Source organism: Pogona vitticeps, chromosome 2 (assembly GCF_051106095.1).
Source record: "Pogona vitticeps strain Pit_001003342236 chromosome 2, PviZW2.1, whole genome shotgun sequence".
Lineage (NCBI taxonomy): Eukaryota > Metazoa > Chordata > Lepidosauria > Squamata > Agamidae > Pogona > Pogona vitticeps.
Genome location: NC_135784.1, coordinates 281,455,938 through 281,472,577, shown reverse-complemented (window position 1 = coordinate 281,472,577; position 16,640 = coordinate 281,455,938). Strand labels below are relative to the sequence as shown.

General features: G+C 39.1%; 1 protein-coding gene across 4 annotated transcripts in view; it reads left to right on the top strand.

Moving 5' to 3' along the window:
- The window catches only part of TRAPPC13 (trafficking protein particle complex subunit 13), a 25,472-nt gene extending 8,832 nt beyond the window's left edge, over positions 1 to 16,640 (top strand). Inside the window, exons 3-13 of one of the 4 annotated variants that reach the window (XM_020783683.3) lie at positions 359 to 458; positions 574 to 658; positions 1,624 to 1,751; positions 1,964 to 2,036; positions 4,590 to 4,634; positions 7,296 to 7,313; positions 10,926 to 11,059; positions 13,128 to 13,326; positions 14,426 to 14,526; positions 16,039 to 16,186; positions 16,308 to 16,640. In XM_020783683.3, coding sequence (XP_020639342.1) covers positions 359 to 458; positions 574 to 658; positions 1,624 to 1,751; positions 1,964 to 2,036; positions 4,590 to 4,634; positions 7,296 to 7,313; positions 10,926 to 11,059; positions 13,128 to 13,326; positions 14,426 to 14,526; positions 16,039 to 16,186; positions 16,308 to 16,412 — 1,136 coding nt within the window. In that variant the 3' untranslated portion in view covers positions 16,413 to 16,640. Of the gene's footprint in view, positions 1 to 358; positions 459 to 573; positions 659 to 1,623; positions 1,752 to 1,963; positions 2,037 to 4,589; positions 4,635 to 7,295; positions 7,314 to 10,925; positions 11,060 to 13,127; positions 13,327 to 14,425; positions 14,527 to 16,035; positions 16,187 to 16,307 lie in introns of all 4 variants that reach the window. The other 3 variants (XM_020783682.3, XM_020783685.3, XM_020783684.3) reach the window with 3 other exon arrangements.

Below are 16,640 nucleotides of genomic sequence, written 5' to 3'. Positions count from 1 at the left end.
CTGTCAGAGTACAACAGGGTTGAGGCATGTATATCCCATTCTTACCCATGAAGGAATCCAGAATGGTTTTCGGATTAATAAAAACAAACCAACCCCTTGCTTTCAGGTTTGCAATTTGAACAGATACAGAACAGAAAGAAAAGGAAAAACTTAATTCTCAGTGCTATACTGACTTGCTGTGATAGAAACAGACTGTTCAGCTTTTTTTAAAAGCTTTATCAGGTCTCTAAGAGTGATATAAATTTCAGTGTATAATTAAATAAAACAAAACAGCAGATACTCACTTTAAAGTTTCTAATCAGTTGAAGCTCTAACTGTAATTGACCATATGTATTAACTTTATTTTATGTTAAAACAGGAGATCTGTTTAACCAGTTAATGAAAGATGATCCTTCCACCGTTAAAGGAGCAGAAACATTGATGCTTGGAGAAATGCTGACATTGCCGCAGAACTTTGGGTGAGAATCACATAACCAATATGTATGTATAATTCAGATATGTATGCCTTATTTAAAGCAAAGGTTTCAACAATACTCTTTCCCTCTTCTTTCTTTCTCCTTCCCCTTTGAACAGAAATATATTTTTGGGAGAGACGTTCTCCAGCTACATCAGTGTACACAATGACAGCCAGCAAGTTGTAAAAGACATTTTGGTAAAGGTATGCTTGGTTTTATCTAATAATAATATAATAATAGTAGTAGTAATAATCTTAGAACTATAGACCTGGATCATTGAGCCTATTCCCTGTCAAGGAGATATAGTGGGGAATCAAACTCCCAACATGTGGCTAAACCACTGAGCTCTCCAATGGTTCTAAAGGTTTATTCAAGATAAATTACCAATTAAAGGGGGGTTTACTTTGCATTTTTTTAGCTTATCAGATACAAAACAACTTTGAAGCATACAACTAAAAAGTAGGGGTATTTCCAAAAACAACTTGGGAAACTATAAAATAGTTCCTGACTTTTAGCTCTCTAGAAGATTTCGACTTTAGCTCTCAGAGGCACCAGCCAACCTAGTTACTCATCAGGAATTGTTTCTTTTGAGTAGTCTTTTTAAATATAGGATGGACTACTGTATGGTCAATTTCTTCCCCAAATATTTTGGACTTCTAGTTCCCACCAGCCCTGCCCTAAATGATGAGGGATTATGGAAACTGGAGTCCAAAACCATGTTTGAGGGCCAAAATGGCTCACCCCCATTTAAGGCAAAGTCTAAAAATAGCTCTGTTCTGCATTTTTCTTGCTTTCTAAAGTGTAATTAATTCTGAAGTTCTGCACAAGCACCAATCTTTAAGAAAAGGACAAGTTTCAGTGGTCTTTATTCAGCAAATCTCAGTAGATTCTGCTCTTATTTTGAGTTAGTGCTTTAAGAGGTGAAAATAATTTTAATGAACAGTATTTGCAACATAGATTTGCAACAGTTGTTGAAATTAGCACCTCCTTTAGGTGTGTCTATTTCATCTGACAGTGCGTATAATTTTCAATGCCTTGCTTCTGGAGCTGAGCACAAATTAGCCTTGTTTCCTGAGAGCTGTTGCAGAAAGAAATATTAGATGAAATCATATGAAACAACAACTCTTTTCACTGAACAACTTATTTCGTTTCTGTTTTCAATTCCAAGGCTGATCTACAGACAAGTTCACAGCGTTTAAACCTTTCAGCTTCTAGTGCCGCAGTAGCTGAACTTAAACAAGACTGCTGCATTGATGACGTCATTCACCATGAAGTAAAGGAAATAGGGACACACATGTGAGATGCTTTCTTCCAACACTCTACTAGACATCTGTAAATGTTTTAACAAATGTTTTCAGAAAGCTAAAGCAATTGTCTGGAAATATTTATTTGTTGCCCCGATTAATCTGTTCATCCCTCCCATTTTGAGAACTCAGAAACAATTACTGTACAACTAAAATGTTTCAAAATAATTTTAAAATCACTTAATTATTTGGTTTTTCTTTCAGTTTAGTATGTGCAGTAAGCTACACCACACAGAATGGTGAAAAGATGTATTTCCGGAAGTTCTTCAAATTTCAGGTACTGAAATAACTGGTAGCACTGAAAGAATTTTACATTTGAAAATCCAATTGGGGCAAAATAGAAGTTTTTCAGGTGTTCTTTCATGTCCGGTTTGTCTAATTTCTTTACTTCATATCAGTGCTGCAAAATACAAGAAAGAGTATATAATGTGAGATAATTAATTTATCCTAAGGAGGCATTCATGAAAGCAAAGCATCCATCCATCCCCTGTGTACCACACAGGTATAAAGAGATGAATCAGCAAAAATCTCTTCCACTGCACCAGCAGCATCCTCTTCTAGCTGTCAACATCCATCTATTCATTGATGGGATTGAGAATTAGCAGAGGCTGCTGCTGGTGCATGGGAGGGATTTTTGCTCATTCATACCTTTCTCAGCCCTGTAGTGCTGACTTTCAGGAGAACAAGAGGCTGTAAAGGGACCAGGACTTAGCGAAAGTCACCTCCCACTTCTTCAGCTTGCAGGCACATCCATGAGTGTAGTTCTGCTGAGGAAGTGTTTGTGCCTAAAACAGCACACAAAGTGCCACATCCAGTGATATTAGAAGCTGCTGAGAGGTACAAGAGAGCCAACAGAAGGGAGCATTTCTGTCTTCATTCTCTGGCACTAGTGATCAACTACAGCAGTGGTTCTTAACCTTTGTTACTCGGATGCTTTTGAACTGCAACTCCCAGAAACCCCAGTCAGGACAGCTGGTGGTGAACGCTTCTGGGAGTTGCAGTCCAAAACTCCTGAGTAACCCAAGGTTAAGAACCAGTGAACTACAGCAACCAAGGAGTTTCTATCTGCAAATGGTGTTTGAAGCTAGATTGGAATGGATCCAATAATCAGTGCAATCCAAAATTCCCTGGAGTCTGAAAACACTGTCTGTTTCAATGTCATGCCCAGAAACAGCAGATACAAATCAACAGTTGTTCAAAATCAGTCCAGTCCAAACCAGGTTAAGAGCCGTGTCCTCCCTCACAGAGACTGACAGAAAACCCAGCTCTCACTGATTTCAAAAGCCAGGAAAGGCAAGAATGCAGAGGACTTGTGGTGGGGCTTAAACATGCGTGTTGTAATTTCATTATTATAAACCAAATCTAGATGTGTTCAGCTGAAAAGCAGGTTTATGAATTTTTGTAAATGTATATAATGGAGATGGGTAAAGCTATAGAGCCTAGAATTGTTGACAGCATATAGTTTAAATCTATAAATAGTTGTGTGAGGAGTTTAAAACTTCTCCAGGTGACATAAGAACTAAAACATCCTTTTTCGGGTAGGTGTTAAAACATACTAATACTGTAAAAAAATCCCCAGAGAAAGGAATGGTTTGTAAGCTTACTATGCCTTTAACAGCTGTACAATATAAGAAGCAGAAAATGAATAGGTGACATCACCATAGTGTGAAAATTTGAGATGATGAGAGAAACTGAATTTCTTCCTGTTATTTCTTATTGAAGCTGTCAGAGTCCAGCCAGAAAACAGATATTATGTATGCAGGTATTCCAACTGAATTTGACAATCATGAGTTTAAATCTGTGTTGCTGTGTTTGGGGCCTTGATGTAAATTGTCAACAGTTGAAATAATATCACTGAATTAATGGAAATTATCAAAATATTTGGGTGCCTTTCAGAACATCCGTCCCCCTTCTCTAAGGCCCATATGTTAATAAATTTAAGATTAGACCTCAAACAAAAATAAACTGTAAATTGCATTTACAGTCTGCCTTGATTTCTAGGTTGGACCCTCTAGATCAGTGGTGTCGAACTGTGGCCCTCCAGATGTTCTTGGCCTTCAGCTCCCAGAAGCCTTCAGCACCACCTCTGCTGGCCAGCACCACCTCTGCTGGCCAGGATTTCTGGGAGTTGAAGGCCAAGAACATCTGGAGGGCCACAGTTCGACACCCCTGCTCTAGATGAAAACATTTTATTTCAATCTATTTGTTGCATACTTCTGATACCTGATATGATTTTGCTGATTGTAATCAACGTCAATGCCAGAATAGAAGTTGTATGCTTTTATTTAGCAAGCTGGCCGTGCAATTGCTTACAGCTGGTGTGCCCATGGCTGATGTGTTTCTTATAGTAGAAACTAACGAAGAACAGCTTTGTCCTAGCTTTCAGAAAGGCACATGATTGCATTTCTTGGTAAGATGAAAGTGAAAAACCATTTACTCATAAGTATATAATTATTTTAAGGATTCAGATGAATTCTGAGCTCAAGATGTTGCTTCTTGTATAAGAACACATGCTGTGGGAGGGAGGTATTTGCTAAGTTCCTCTGATATCTTTGGCTTTAAACAAACTGCTGAGGAGGCGATGGCACTAAAGAAATGGGATGCATGGGGCTGGGCTTTTCAGCTGACATAAATGTCAGCGTCTGTGTACTGTATATAAAAACAAGTTAGACTAGATTAGCTCAAAACACTTCAGATGAAATATTTTAATTTTTTTAAATACTTTGAACCTAAAAGAGACAGAAGTGGAAAATATTAGTTTTGATGGAAGGATATGATACATCTCATTATAGTACATCATCTTTTAGTACATAATATTTTTTTCATACAGGTCCTCAAACCGCTAGATGTGAAAACTAAATTCTACAATGCTGAGGTAAGTATAGAGCATGATATTTTGTGCCTAATGTACCACAATGTGAACAGTAAAAATACTATTTTGGAAATGGAACTGATGGTTCTTAATCAGAATTTTATGTACAGTGGTGCCCCGCATAGCGAGGTTAATCCGTTCCGGATTAACCATCGCTATTCGGAAACATCGCTAAACGGAATAGAAAAACCCATTGGAACGTTTAATGCGTTCCAATGGGCCCCAAACTCACAGTTCAGCGATGTTCCTCCATAGCGCAGGCATTTTCGCAGCCTCAATAAGCGAGGGTAGGGCGCAAAAACGCTGCACGCGGCCATTTTGGGTCTTCCAGTGGCCATTTTGGAACCGCCAATCAGCTGTTCCCCCGACATCGCAATGCGAAGATCGGTAAGCGAAACGCTTACCGATCGTCGCAAAACGAATTTTGCCCATTGGAACCATCGGTATGCGATCGCATTAGCGATCCCAAAAAATGGATTGCTATGCGAATTCGTCATTAAACGGTGTGCTCGTTATGCGAGGCACCACTGTATTTTCATCCTGAAATATAGGAAGGCTGCTTCGTTTTCTTCTCCTGGCAAAAGGTTTTTCAAACTGTATCTTTAGTAGAGTATCTTTTGACAACTAAGAGTTGCTTGACTAGTGTTGTCAGTTTGAACATAGTAGTTTTTAGTTAGAGGACTCACCAAATGGAAACAAAAATTAAAACTTAGAGGAAAAACTAGAAGAATTAAAGCTGTAACAATTGTTTTAAAATAAACAGAAAAAACAAATGTATTCAAATATACTTAAAACTTCCTTTGTTTTATGCACTGTGCTGTTTGCCATGGAGAACACAGGTACCGTATTTGCCGGCGTATAAGATGACTGGGCGTATGAGCCCCCAACATTTCCACTCAAAATATAGTTTGTTATATACTCGCCGTATAAGACTACCCCCTCTTCCGCACACCTTCCACACACCAAATAAGAGGTGCTGTTCATTGTCACCATTGTACGGCCACAGTGCAACCACAGTGGCTCCAGCCTGCCCCTGCATCTCTCTGTGACCGGCACTAGTGCGCATGTGTGTGCTCTGCGTAGACAAGGGGCGGGCCGGAGCGCCACTGCTTCCCGCCTAGCAGAACGGGCCGGTCATGTCGAAAAGGCTGGCACCCCTGTCTCGCTGCTGATGCTCGCCACGGCTGCGCTGGATACCGCGCGATACTGAATGGTATGTAGAATGAGGTGGGCAGGCATCGGGAGGCTACTATGGGCACCGGGCGAGTATCGGAAGGCCACTATGGGCAGCTATGTCTATCCCAACTGAAGTGCACCCGGCGTATAAGACAACCCCCCCCACTTGGAGGCATGTTTTTCAGGGCAAAAAAGTAGTCTTATACGCCAGCAAATACAGTAATGCCAGAAAGGAGACACTAATTCTGCCATTAGATTTCTCTGTGGCATCAATACAGAGCAGCCATTTTGCTGTTGAGGGGCTTGGGGAGTAGAATACTCTCCACTTTTCTGACTGAGGAAAATAGTTTCAATATCATTGTTATTATTTGGGGAAGGTGCAGCTATATATTTAAATGTAATTGGTTTTTTAAAATGTTGCTGTATTCCCTGTTAAATTATTCTTGCCTATCAAATACATCTAGTTTAAAAGGTTAAGCCGCTTTCAGCTGTGAAGTATAGAATCATTATTTGTCAGTGGCTATTGACATAAAATAGGGCAATGCTAAGCACAGTGGTTATAGAATAGAATTGCTGCCATTTCTCCGTAAGCTGTGATAGCTGTGGAGCAGATACAAGGAAGTCTTCATGTCTCACTGACACACTCTGTAATACTGTGAATTTCAAAGACCTGCTGGAATATAGTTCAAGTTAAGGAGTCTTACATACAAAGGCTTGTGATTGTCAACACAGTAGAACAGTGGTTCTCAACCTGGGTTTTCAGCATCCCCAGATGTTCTTGAACTTGGGTCCTTTGTAAGGAGAAAGGCAGGATACAAATATTTTTAATAAATAAAACTCTCAGAAGCTCTCACACTAGCTATGTGAGCAAGGATTTATGGGATGTTATAGTCCAAGAACATCTGGAGACCCAAGATTGAGAACTACTGCAGTAGATTGTGAATGTAGGCAAAAAAAGTTTAAATTAAAACTACTTTCCTTCCAGCAGCGCTCACCATGTTCTTGCAATTTGTGACTCCATGCAATTAACCTGCTAAAAACTATTGGCTGGCACTGAACACATTTTGACTTTCTAGTTTAAACCTTTCTGGCTGAAACAGCTCTATTCTAGAACGAAGTCTGAAAAGAGTTCTAGTCAATTTCTTCCCCAAATGGAACTCTTCAGCTTAATAATGAAATTCTTTCATGAGCCTGCGTTGGTTTACTGATGTGTTCATTGTGCAATAACTGTTTGCTGTTCCACATAATTTCTTTTTTTTTCATTGTACCATTTGTTGACATAAGTCTTATTTAGAAATAAGATTTCTTATTAGTCACTATTTATTTTTATTGCCAGTTTACATTCCTCTCTTACTAATGCTGTCCTGTTTAGATATACCAAAAAAATGCAAAACAGATGCATTTTATTTGAAACTTAGTTGTCCTCCTTTTTTCTTTAACATTTAACCCTAATTTCTCTAATGTTTTTCTTTTTTATTTTCCCATTAGAGTGACCTCAGTTCTGTGGTAATTTTATTTATTATTTATAAATATGTATGTATGCTTGTCTTCTGTTTGTCTTTCTGCCTGTTACTAACATTATTTCACAAACATAATGGAAAAGCAATGTCTTTTGTACCGATTCACCCACAGATATTGGATTGTATAATTTCCTCCTTCACTGAATTAAAAAGAAGTTGGTGGGGAGGGCAATACTGCTCTTCAAATATATTAGCTCTCTCCTTGTTATCCATTGTTTACCAACATTTAATATTTCAGACTACAGTGCCGAGAAAATATTCCATTAAATCATTGTGACAAACAAATGGATTCCTCTCTGGAGATTGCAGACCAGCGCTCCCATAGACCAGGGCTCTTCACACTGCAATTTTGTTTGCCCACAAGATTCATGGGGATGCTTGCACTCATTAAAAACAACAACAAAGGATGTGAAGATGTGTCTGTAACGTCTTCAGAAATCTGAGAAGCCAGCAGAGCGTATTTTATTAAGATTTTCAACGTTTGGTAGTCAACATTGTACTGATTAGCTTCTTCATGCACCTCATGACTTAAAATAATGGGATGAGTATTGCAAAATTTATTTATTTATTTATTTATTTATTTATTTATTTCATTTATACCCCGCCTATCTAGTCAATTGTGACCACTCTAGGCGGCTTACAACATTCTAGAAGTGACAGAGAAATTATAACGATGAGTCATGTTATAGACTTAACAAGTCTGGCCTGGCATAGCCTTTTGTGGTTAGTAGTCCCCTTTTTTCAGTTGCGTCTCAGGAAGTAGATTACTATCCACGAAATTTTATATCAAAATTTGTTAGCCTTTAAGTTGATTTCTTTTTTGCTTTCACTGCAATATACAGTTATCCCCGAAAAAAGGAATTGTATGAAATCAAAAATATTGAGTTGTCTGCCATTTTGCAGAGAAATCTTCCACTCATAGAAAGGCCATTTTTTCATTTTATGGGACTGTTACATGAAAAACGAAACAACATCTGAAGTTGTTCTACTCACAGGTTCCAGAATCTGCTCACAAGCAGAGGCTTGTATTTAATTCGTTGCGCCATAAATGTCAGTCTTGCACAAACATTTTACAAACATCTGCAAGCTACAGCTTTTCTTTCCCTTGTACGTATTTTGGATAAGCTCAGTATGCAAAGTTCTTTACTTTGCACAACTTATACATTTTGCAGTATTTGGCTTGCCTGAGTGTAAAGGTGTGTGATGGGAAGGGTAGCATGAAGTACACACAACCCTGCATGTGTGTTTGGTTCATGTCAAGTCAAGTCACATCTCTGCTTCTGTTATCTCTTGTTTTGTGAAGACACTGGATGGGGGGAGAGAGCCCAAAATGTGTTGCATCTTCCTTACATGCTTATTCGACCTCTGCTTCCAAACTCCTGAATGCATGTAGCAGCAATTGTGATGGTGTAATCGCAGTCTGAATTTAATTGAAATCTTAATATGTGTGGCAGAAAAATCTAGCAAATCTACTACCATGCACTCCAATCTAATCAAGCTACTGAGACTAATCAAACCCTGCCTCATCATCAGCTACCTTGCTTTTTCATTATGCTGCTTGGTTTTGTTTTCTTCCCTCAGTGTAGCTCATGCTAGAGTCTTGCTGATGGTGGCTGTTTTAAAATGAATGGGTGGGGCATCTGGAAAAAAATAGATGTAAGCAATGGATTTATGGGATATTCTTCCAGAATAACACAAAATTTCCCAGCACCAGGGATTTAAGACCTAGCAATTTTTTTAAAAAGTCAGACACATTATCACTGGTGTTTTATCGGAGTGACTGCATTCAGATATAATGCTGAACCATGGTTTACAGTAATGATGATGAGCCCTTAAAGTCATATGTTTTACATTTCTGACTCCTCTACCATTGTGACTGCAAAGAATTTCGAAATGACTGCTTGTGTTCAGGTTAACTGCACTTCTGTGTATCATTTAAGCTATAGTTAGCAAAAGCAAGCCATAAACTGTGTTTGGAAATGGGCTTGCTTTCAATAGCTCACTGTGGCTTGTTCTTCTCAAACTAAACTGTGGTTTAGCATTAATGTCCAAATTGCCCCACAGAAGATCTTCTGCATACAGCTGGAAACCTGAGCTTCTTACAGTTTGTTTTGACTATATAACATTCTGTTTGAAATTGCCTTTTTGTAGTTTACTTCAGGGATTTGTAGGTAAAAGGACTACTGTACTGTATTCTTATTTCTCAAAAACAGTAGTTTCCTGTTTGCTGATTGTTCTTCCCTGTCTACAGGGCTTCTAGTCAGATGTGATGTTAAGAGTTCATGATCAACTGCTTCCCTTTATCCCTACCATGCTGGCATCACTTTGATAATCAGCAGGGTTTGTTTCCAGCTTTGAATGGCTGGATACCTTTTCTGCTTTCCAGGACTAGGATCTTACAGACACATTAAAGCAGTGTGTGTTCCTGCCACAGAAATCACATAGTGGTATATGGGACATGGTGCAGTTTACATCTTCAAATATGCATATCTGTCTACACTGAGATGTACAAATGACCAGGTAATGTAATGTTTTTTTCAAGTGCTGAGCCACTAATACCTCTCACTTGATGTTAATAGAAATAACTAGCATAGAAATAAGTAGCATAATTCTGCAAAGGTGCTTTTGTAATATCTCAGTAAAGTAAATGGCCAGATGTGAACTGCAATTTATTACTCATTTATTGTGAAGTAAAGTCTCATTGAAGTCATTGAGGCTTTTTTCTGAACGGACATGCAAATGATTATGCTGTGTGTAAAGAACTTTGGGTAATGTGGCTAGGGGTCTTTTATTTTTCAACAGTCTTTGCCTCTGTATACTCTGGAGTTAGCCTTTCAGAAATTGATCCCACCTTCACAGAAGGGTGAATCTTGAACCACCATTTGTAACTGAGAGCCTATTTACACTGAATTCTTTAACAACTGAAACAGAAGTGACATTAGAGCCCCATTTCTGGATGTCTTAAAGCCAGACATGAAGCTATTGAGGCAGTGCAGAAGTTAAGCTCTGTGCCATTGTAAAAGTTTATGAAACAGGACTAGAGGTGTTTGGGGCACTAAATTGTAGGTAAGCTTGAACAGTGCTTATGTCATGCATCTGAGTCACTGTAATAGTTGATGTATTGTTTAAAACAAGCCCTTGTTATTCATGAACCTGTATTTTTTTTAAAATTATTTTTGTATGCAGCCTGATGCATCGTTCATCTAGCATGGCATGTTTATATTGTGTGTTGCAGTCATTGCACATTTCTGTAAGCATTGTTTCATTTCCTTGTAAAACTCTGAATTGAAGTTAACCCTTGGAGCTCATTATTGTAAATCTGGTTAAGGGCATATAGACATGACCCTAAAACAGGAGAATGTACCAAAATTATCCCACATCCATTGTTCAGCACTATTCCAGTTAACTAACAATTTTGCTTCAACTGCTCTCTGTTGGGATGAAGACTTTCTTCCATTTAATGACTTGTTACTTTGATTTTCAGGCATGAAACTAACTACATTTTGTGGTTTTAATATTTTTTAATGCTTAAGAGGCTGAGGATTTTTGTCAGGTCAAACTCCCCTTTATAACTTAAATATTATCTCTGCTTTTTCAGACTGATGAAGTCTTTTTGGAAGCCCAGATTCAAAATATCACAACCTCTCCAATGTTTATGGAGAAGGTGTCCTTGGAGCCTTCTATTATGTACAATGTAGCAGAATTAAATGCTGTCAATCAGAGTGGGAACAAGTAAGAGCCTTATTTGCATATTTAAGCCATCCTGGCTGGATCTCACCTCACAAAAACTGAAGCTGCTGTGTGTATTCATGGAGCAGTTTTCTTATTTGGACTCTGTGTATTTCTAGTCGATGATTGACCCTGATGTCTTTCTGTACCGTATTGTCTATTCTGGCATCAGTATTACACAACAATCAAGCACCAAACAAGTTGCTGGCAGTGTTCTAAGAGAATTTGGTTGAATTCAAAATGTGGTGACCAGCTTTGTGCCTGGGATAATTATTTATTTCCATGCACTGTATGTTTAACACTTATAGAATACTGGGACAAGTATGTATGTGATCTGTATTGATCACATACATGTATTGATCTTTAAGATGAATCTACCTTCCCACAGAATCAAGCTCCTTCCGGCTTGCCAAGGAACTGGTCCCTAGTTCTGTTGAGGAATGGAGCATCCTGGGTGATTGTTTACAGCAGAACAGGGTGCATGGAAACGCTGTCCCAGTGCAGTGTTCTTTGTTTTCATGCCACTAGTAACAGTGAAGAAAGTGGTCTCAGGGAGATTGCTGGGGAATAGGAGAAGCCTTTACCTTCATTCCACACCAGAGATCCCTAGATCTCAGTGGACTGGAAAGGACAATTGAGATGTCCTCATGCCCTTTAAGAAAAGCATCAGGAGAGATGAGTGTATGTAAATGGGAGGCCGTCCAGCTGTAGGCCCATAGTCAATGTAGGATCTTTTCCTAGTTTACCTGCTTAATCAGGAGCTGAGGGAAAACCCTTTCTTATTTTCAAACAGCTTCCAAACTACTGCCAGTTGTACCAAATGATTTATAGAAAACCATTCAATTACTGTAAGAGGTTATAGATTTAGACAAACAAGCTTTGTAAGACCGTTATTAACCCTGCTATTTGTTCAAAATGTTCCTTGGTCTGAAACGTTGGAGGTTTTAAGTTCTTTTCTAGCTTTGTATGTTTATTTGCTCTATCTGGAGGCTGTTCTGTATGAAAATGTTGCACACAAATATGCACAATTCATTGGTTCCAGCCTACCTCCACAGGAGGGGATATGAAGCTGCCCAAGAAGGTACTATTAAAAGATTATATTGTATTAATATCCAGGCTTCCGTGGCATCTGTAGTTTGCTGCCGCTCCCATAGGATAAAAGCTTGTCCTTGCCTTTTAGAAAGGTTGCTTCCATATTTGTTTCTTATTAGCTCACACAAGCAGAGACAACTGTTATCTAAATGCAGGTTGAATTCATTGCAGTTGATTGTTTATATGTACCATATTTTACCATGTGTATGACCCCCCCATGTATAAAACGACTCCCTAATTTTGACCCTTGATGGAGGCCGGAGGAGCAGTTAATGGGCAACTGCTCCTCCACCTCCATCTCCTGTTGCTGTCTCCATTGCCCGCCCGATTACCTCCTCCAGTGCAACTGCCGGGGCTCAACTCCAGCCCACGTCGCTGCCTTGTCCCCTGCCCTAAGGAGGAGATGGTGGGAGGAGGAAGAGGCGCCCAAGCGTGCATGACTGCTTGTTTGCCTCCACCTCTGCCTCCTCCTGTCCCCACCACCAGAGGGGACAAGGGGGCAACGTGAGCTGAGCCCATCAGTCCCACTGGAGGTGGTGATTGGGCAGGCAGGGAAGGCAGCAGCAAGAGGTGCCCGAGCGCGTGTGAATGCTCCTTTGCCTCCGCTTGCTGCTGCTGCCGCCTCGGGGCCACCACCGGAAGGGACAAGCCGTGAGCTCTGGAAGAGGGAATTGGGCAGCGGCGGCGGCAGCAAGAGGTGCCCGAGCACGCGTGCAACTGCTTCTTTCCATGTATAAAACGATGCTCAATTTTTTCCTCTAATTATTTTAGGAAAAAGTGTCATTATGTTAGATGCCAAATCCTATTATGTTAGATGCCAAATACTGTACTATTTTTTTTAAAGAGTGGTTTAACTTCTATTTATGTATTCAGCCTGATTGGCTATGAAGCAATAAAGTATTCGTAATTCATTGGTTTATTGTCCAGAAATCAACATTTTTAATTATAATTTGGGACAAACTTTTTTCTTGTCCTCTAGTGTGTCAACATTCGGTATGCGGAGCTACTTGCAGCCCATGGATACACGGCAATATTTATATTGTCTTAAACCCAAGCAAGAATTTGCAGAGAAAGCTGGAGTTATTAAAGGTGTAACAGTTATTGGGAAACTGGACATTGTATGGAAGACAAATCTTGGTGAAAGAGGGAGGCTGCAAACCAGTCAACTCCAAAGAATGGTAGGTCTTGTTCAGAATATTCTCATTAGAGATAACTGAATGCAGAACGTCCAAAGAAGTGGTCTTGGTAGTCGGCCTTAGCATATTGGTGGTGTGGGGGGAGGGGGAAAGCAAAATAGCACTTTAAAGACTAGCAGTTTTATTTCAGTATGAGCATTCCTGAATAAAAATCTAATACTTCTTGCTATATTAAATTTCCATATTGTATATGGAAAAAAAGAATGAAGAGCGTGCCCTCTGACTTATTTCACTCTGCATTTTAAAAATGTTCGTAAAAAAGGATTGGTTGATGGTTTTCAGAAGACATTTGATAGCTTGTTAAGTAATAACAGCATTCCTCTGAAGTACATTAAATGATAGTTAGTACAAGGAAAATCTTGCTTTAAAGAACACTTTAAGAACATTCCCCTGCCACTTGTCACTTAATATTTTAAAAGAACATTGAAGACATGACTTCAGATTATGAATTATTATGTTCTGATTATCACATATTGTGATGACCATTGCCAAAGGTGTCTTTAAAAGGATTAGTAACATCATTCCTAGATTAATTTATCTGATGCTTTAATGGTGAGAATAATGGAGTCCTTTTGTACAGAAGCAGTGAGGGAGGCAAAGGGAAGGGCCATCATCTTCATATAGTCATAGGAGTTTCCCATCACTAGGTAACTGTTGCCCTGCAGAGACTGCTGAGTTACACAACTTTCCTAGTTGCATTCAAGTAAAAATATGCTTCTTCTTAAAGCCTGTAGTCTTGCTGCTTCAGAGTGAAATTCTCAAACAGAATAAAATCCATTGAAACAGCCAATAGCACCAGTATACGGTTGGGAGTTTTAGTGAGGTTTGCACACACAACATTGCTTGTGACCGCATCCCTCTACAGCAAGTATCCAGAATGGCATTGCTTCAAAACCTGTGAAATTCTATGATACTGGATGTTCAGGGTTTTCCCATGTATAAAAACCCAAATGGAGATTCTATGTATTTCAGCCTCAATATGCATTTAGCTTCTTTAAAATGTCGTCCTGCAATCCATACATGTAACTAAGTACAATATTGGTTTATCTTGTGCTTTAGTAAACCTTTGTTGTCTGTTTAGGCTCCAGGTTATGGTGATGTGAGGCTTTCATTGGAAACCATACCAGACACAGTAAATTTGGAAGAGCCGTTTGATATTACATGTAAAATAACAAATTGCAGGTAATTAAATGATGCTTTTTCACCCTTCCTCATAGCTTTCACAATAAAATTTTTGTCTTCCTTATTATTCTCAGCCAAAGAGGGAAAACTCTGTAGAGATGAACTTACCAAAAATGCTTCACCCAATACATTTCTGATGAACTAAAATATTATGTGTATGCTGGCTTCTGATATTGTTACTACTATTAGTTGTTACTGACATCAGGAGGAAATAGGTATATAATTTCCTTTAGAATTTTTCTCTTCAGGATGCATGGCCAGGCCACTGAGAGAGCAGAGGAAATGTGGTTGGTATACTAGCCCCCACTGAAGCCTGGACTTGTAAGAGAAGGCAGCTTCCAGATGGAGGGCCTGTTAACTTGATGATGGGTAAACCAAGTCTCACATGTTGAAGAGCTGATAATCCAGTTCCTGGTAGTCCAGACTTCTGGGCTAAATAGTACAGAAAATCAATGTATTGAGATACATATACATATGTCAATACACTGAGATATATACGCGTGTGTGTGTGTGTACAGAAAATCAATGTATCGAGATTATATATGACATGAATACAATACAAGAAATAATTACAGAACTGAACACCTTGCTGTTTAGCATTACACACACACACACACACACACACACACACACACACACACACACACACACACACACACACACACACACACACACACACACACAGAGTGGTGCCCTGCATAGCGAAGTTAATCCGTTCCGGATTAATCTTCGCTATGGGGAAACATCACTAAACGGAACGGAAAAGCCCATTGGAACACATTAAACTTCGTTTAATGCGTTCCAAATGGGCCCAAAACTCACAGTTCTGCGATGTTTCCCCATGTTCCGGCGGCCATTTTGGGTGTTCCGGCGGCCATTTTGGAACCGCTGAACAGCTGTTCCCCCATCGCAATGCGATAAAACATCAGTACGCGATCGCATTAGCGATTGCAAAATCTGCATCGCTATGCGGATTCATCGTTAAACGGTGCGCTCACTATGCGAGGCACCACTGTGTGTGTGTGTGTGTTTATATATACACACACACACACACACACACACACACACACACACACACACACACACACACACACACACACACACACACACACACTGTACTTGTATATATAATGCTATTATATTATTCTTGTATTGTATTCATGTCATGAATTATGAGGTTGATTTGCATTTTTTGTTGCCTGCTCCAGATCCCAAAAGTTTGAGTTATAAGGAACTTCATGCATATTTTTGTATTGTATCAAGACATCTATTATAAACAGCAAAAAATCAAATTAAATATCTCTTCTAAATTCACCTACAGCACATTAAGCATTTGCCAAGGTGGCAGTTATGAGGATAAAATGGTTCAAAAAATCAGCCATGATGACTACTGCCCTACTGAGAAATAGATAGCATCAGTGGGTGGGTGAGAATGATGTGAACAGAGCTTTGATCAACTGGTATTGATAAAATGGAGATCTATATTAATTCATCCTTTTTTCCATCTAGCAGTGAAAGGACGATGGATCTGGTTTTGGAAATGTGCAACACAAATTCAATTCACTGGTGTGGAGTATCAGGAAGGCAGCTGGGCAAACTTCACCCTACTTCATCCCTTCACTTAACCCTTACGCTCCTTTCATCAGTACAGGGACTACAAGTAAGATCTCCTTCCTTAATACATAATAATGATTTTAAACATACAGCTTTTCAGTTTGAATATTTGTTCTGTCTCACACTAGCTTTAAACCTGTTTTTGGTCCTTTTTTCTCCCATTTCAGAGTGTGTCTGGCTTGAGATTAACAGATACCTTCTTGAAGAGAACCTATGAATATGATGATATTGCACAAGTCTGTGTGGTTTCTTCAAAAACAAAAGAAAACTGAGAGAACACTTATTTTAATAGCCACCGCTGGGATTTTTTGGAAAATCATCTGAAAACAAAATAATGATTAAATCAAGCTGCGTCCATCTGTAATTGGGGGATAATATTTCCTTATTTAACTATTGCTCTGGCAGTCAATCTGGCATTTTCAGAATGTTTTAAAACAGTTGTATAGAGCCAACCATATGTTTTAATCTATCTGGAAATAAAGTCCAATGATGCAACTGTC